The following is a 4519-nucleotide window of genomic DNA, read 5'->3' as shown; positions in this document are numbered from 1 at the left end:
AGTAGGCAAATATTCTTTGTATATTCTCTCTTTATATATATATATATATTAAACACTTAAATAGCTTTATTTCAGTTAGCTAACATTGCTGCTAAGCTAATGCTAACGCCAGCTTACCGGCAGCTAACATTAGCGCAAACATGAAAACAGCTCTTTTTGCTCAACTTCCTGACTTCACTTTATGTTTGTACTTTATTCTTATTGTTTCGTAATGTTTCTCCAGCTCCACATAGCAACAGGCAGCAGTTAACTAACTCTGTGTCAGCATCAAATGGCCCCACAGTTTCAGTCACGGGAGCTGAGTTTTTATCAATCCAGATACAAAAATAAGGGGAATAAAAGGAAAAAGAAGATGGTGGTAGACTTTGCAAAGAGGATGGAAATAGCTGTAGTGAACACTTTCTTCCAGAAGAGGCAGGAACACAGGGTGACGTATAAGAGCAGAGGTAGAAACACTCAGGTCTCAGGGAGACTGTAGCCAGACAACACAGGATGGTGGTGTGTAAAATGATGCTGGTGGTGAGGAAGATGAAGAGGACAACATCAGTGTGTGATGTTGTTAAAATCAGCTTCATTGTTACCAGTTGCAGCTGTGGTGACAGATCAATTCAGTTCCATTTCTTATTATAATTTGAAGACAGGGACAGGTGGTGCAGCTGATGTTCTTCCTGTGTCTCCATCATTAAAGCCGCTGTGCATCACATAAACAAACTGAAAATTACCTGCAGTAAAGCTCACAATGTGCAGCAATGAGGTTTTATTGCAGACATTAAACTCTGACGTAGGTCAAGTTTAAACACCATAAAACCACAGAGAGAGGAAGACAGAGCAGACTCAGGGGGACGGACTTCAGTCCTTCTGCTGCGTTCTGAACTGATCGAACATGAGGAAGAGTCGTTGTGGTTGCTGCTGCAGCTTGTGCATCTGCAACATGAGCAAAAAAAAACAGCTTCAACACATCATCTGATTGTTATAAAAAAATGCTGCCGCGCAAATAAACCACAGCATGAAGTCAAATGTCAGCATCACATTAGTTCAACGGCCTGAAGAATCTCTGAATCACACCAACACTGGACGATGACACACAGTCTCACGTTTGTTTTCAGGAGGACATTTTCTAGTTTCTCTCCTAAGACAAATTCTCCAAAGACAGTAAAACCCATTAAAACTAAACTAAGACCCCTCAGTGACAGACGTCCTGAGCTGAAGCTGGTTTCATGGAGTCTTCAGCCTCACCTGGGATTTACTGCTGAATGTCGCTGTGTTTGCAGTACTTTTACTTCATCTACAACCACTGACCAGGAGCTTCTGTCCTGAAGAAAGACCAACAGGATAAAGACTCTAATTGTCTTTTTATTCTGTCCTCTGAGGGACTGAAGTTGGCTTCAGCGGCACCTGAACTTTATATGAAACCCTTCATCTGTCTTGTCTTTGCATTAGCAGAACTATCTCCTGTTCTTGTCCATTAGCGTCCCTCTGTCTCTGCTGATGTTTCTCCTCTGCTAATCTGTCCATGTGTCCAAGCACAGGAATGACATCCCGGTCACTTCCATTATTCATATGGGGCTGTTTACAGAAACACTTACCTGAGACCATTAGGGAGACTTTGACCTGGAAGTCCACCTTGGGGATGTGACACTCGTAGAGTCCAGCATCCGTCTGCTGCAGCTTCCTGAGGATGATGGAGAAGTTTCCATTCTTGAACAGTTCTGGGAAACTTTCCACGCGCTCTCTGAACATCAGGTCCCCCAAGCCTTTTTTTGGACTGCTGTCAATGATGTCCAGGACAATGTTATCGTCTTTGTCTCTCCAGTAGACACTAACTGTCTCAGGTAGAGGGTCTTCCTCGCTGTAGACACAGGGCAGCAGGACATCAAGTCCAATAAAGCCCTGGTAGACCTGAAGCTGGCAGATCACTATGAGAAACACAAGTGGGTCAGAGAGTCCTGGTTCTGTGGACATGATCTGTCCTATTGAAAGCAGGAAACACACTTTTTACTGCTGTCTGTGTCTCGTTTGTGTGTGCATGTGTGGTTCTGATTGATCTGAGCCACAGCTGCCACATCTAGGTCAAAAATAACCATGTCTTTATGATCTCAGACAGACGAAGTCTCGAGTCCAGAGCAGGTTTACAGAGACTCATTCATGTGTGAACTGTTTAGCAGCAGGACGTCTCCTGTCTGGACCCATCTGTCTGTCTGATTTTACCTGAACAGATAAAGGGACGTTTCAGTCTTCTTACCTGACGTCAGGCTGCAAATCACCAGGAGGAGAAGTGGAACCAGCGCAGGCCTGTGGACAAACAGGAGCAGCTTTAAAATAACCAGAACTTCCTGTGGGTCTTATCAGATTCACCAGAACCACCGAGTTCTGTTTGAATCACCTGTTACAGACCCGTCACATTCAAACTAAAAGACCTACTCAAGTGACAGGCAGTCAATTTATTAATATTAATAAAATAACACCTCTGATTATAATTCAGCCCTGTTAAAAACAATAACGTTACTCTGCAGATGTGCTGGATCTTCAAAGTCTGAGTGGCGGAGAACGTTTACAGTATAATACAGTTCTGTGCACGGACACAGGTTAATATCAGCAATACGCTGACAAGTAAAGTGAAACTGGAGAAGCTGCTGAACCGGCTCTGCTCCCGTGTACACAAGGTGTTTTATTTCTCTCTAATTCACCTGGAAACACTTCAGGGGTTCACAGGTAGTTACAGGGACGGAACAGGCTTCGACATAACGTGTGTGTGTTCATGTTATCAAAGGAGAAGATGGACTTCCGACAGCAGCCTACAACATTTAAACAGTTGGTAAAGTGTGTGAGGCTCAAACAGCAAATCAGTTTAAATCCCTCATCATGATTAAAGATGCACATGATGAGAACCTAACACCTTAAAGATGAAGAGAAGAAATCCAACAGGGGATTTCCAGCTAGTTGGTTTGCTTTAAAAGGAGGAGGGTGATGATGATGATGATGATGGCTTCAGGCAGATGTCAACATGTTTCCTGATAACAGCAGCAGGTTTTTTTATACATACATTTGCTGCAGATGCTCCTCAGCACAAGCGCAACAAGTAACACAATAAAAATCATGTGACCTCATGGAATAAAACAACAGCTGCTCTCACAGGTGAACAGCCGCCGCTCACCAAACAAAGGTGCAGTCGTTTTAACCACAGGCTCAGTGGTTCGACTCCTGGTCCCTCCTGGCTATGAAGTGTCCTTGGGCAAGACACTGAACCTCTGGGCGTCAAATACTGCAGCGGGTACTTCAACATACTGTAGGTCAGTACCAGAAGCCACAGGCTGAAACAGAGCATGATGACACAGGAATGAGCTGAGGTTGGATTCCTGTTGCGGTGGGAACAGACTCAAACACTGAGCCCCATAATCATCTCCACCCATGTGGTGTCTGGGAAGATCTTTGAAAACACTGGCTAGATATAGTGTGGAAATGTGTGTGTCACAAACACAGCAACGCATCCAAACAGTCAGGGAAACACATTATTATTAAAGCGTTGTGGTCAGTACTCAGACAGTGTACTGACAGTAAGTACTACTCTGAGGTATTTGTACTTGAAAGGATCAGCAGGTGACACACTATGCTCCTGTTTACTAAATAAGATGCATCAGATGATTTCTGACCTTCATCTGTCACTGACCCAATAACAAATCAAACATGCGACGATGTGTTTTTTCTGCACATTTCAGCTTCATCGTATCAACCTGTAAAACCAAAACATCACCTCCTACTCACTCAGCTCCAACATACTTTTTATTATATAACCCTTTAAACACTGTGGACTCACTGGTTTTACACCGACAGCAGCAAATATTCGGTACTTCCCCTCAGTCACTTATCAGCTGAAACATAAGCTGCACACCTGATGTCCTTATTTACATATGATTTGACTGGAAAATTTTCCAAACAGTCTCTCAGAACTTTTGGACACTGTCTGTCCTCACTAAGAAAGCTACAAAGATGTCACAGGACATTTTAAAGACACTGAGCCACACTAACAGCTCTGTCATCGCAACAATAAAACAATGAGACAAAGACATTCGCTAATAATTAGCCTTTAGCTTTTTACAAAATTGTTTGGTTTAAATAATAAGAGAAAAACACATTTTCCATGTCCCCACAAACTGACCTGTCCCCTCTGTCCATGATGTCTGTAAGTCCTAAGGCGTCAATTCAGATGCAAACATCCGAGAATGTGTGTTAGATCAGGATCACTGTGCATCCGGCAGCAAAGATACTGTGTCCTTCTCCTGTTCAAACAACGAGATACTAACCCGTGTAGGATGTAATAACAGGACACACCCTAAACCAATCCTCTCTCAAACCACTTCTACTTGCTGTCGTCCTCCAGTTCCTAACTCAGAGTTTTAGATTGAATTTTCTGATTTTCTAGCTGATTTAGTGCTTAGTACAGATAAAGTCATTATAGTGGGTGACTTTAACATTCATGTAGACGCTGACAGTAACTGCCTGAGCACTGCGTTTAATTCAT

General features: G+C 43.0%; 1 protein-coding gene across 1 annotated transcript; it reads right to left on the bottom strand.

The window, feature by feature from the left end:
* Nucleotides 1-435: 435 nt before the first annotated feature.
* On the bottom strand, nt 436-4314 carry LOC137125560 (nectin-1-like). Its single transcript, XM_067501213.1, has 4 exons — nt 4157-4314; nt 2243-2292; nt 1587-1916; nt 436-924 (listed from the first exon to the last, which is right to left on the bottom strand). The coding sequence occupies exons 1-4, from the start codon at nt 4171-4173 to the stop codon at nt 770-772; spliced, it is 552 nt and encodes a 183-aa protein (XP_067357314.1). The 5' UTR covers nt 4174-4314; the 3' UTR covers nt 436-769.
* Nucleotides 4315-4519: the final 205 nt, after the last annotated feature.

Source organism: Channa argus, chromosome 4, assembly GCF_033026475.1.
Source record: "Channa argus isolate prfri chromosome 4, Channa argus male v1.0, whole genome shotgun sequence".
Lineage (NCBI taxonomy): Eukaryota > Metazoa > Chordata > Actinopteri > Anabantiformes > Channidae > Channa > Channa argus.
This window is presented reverse-complemented; position numbering and strand designations above follow the sequence as displayed.

Coding starts and splice junctions, on each gene's coding strand:
- LOC137125560 (XM_067501213.1), bottom strand. Junction 1,917..2,242: donor GATTTGCAGCCTGACGTCAG/GTAAGAAGACTG, acceptor TGTTTCTCATAG/TGATCTGCCAGCTTCAGGTC. Junction 925..1,586: donor AGTCTCCCTAATGGTCTCAG/GTAAGTGTTTCT, acceptor CTCATGTTGCAG/ATGCACAAGCTGCAGCAGCA.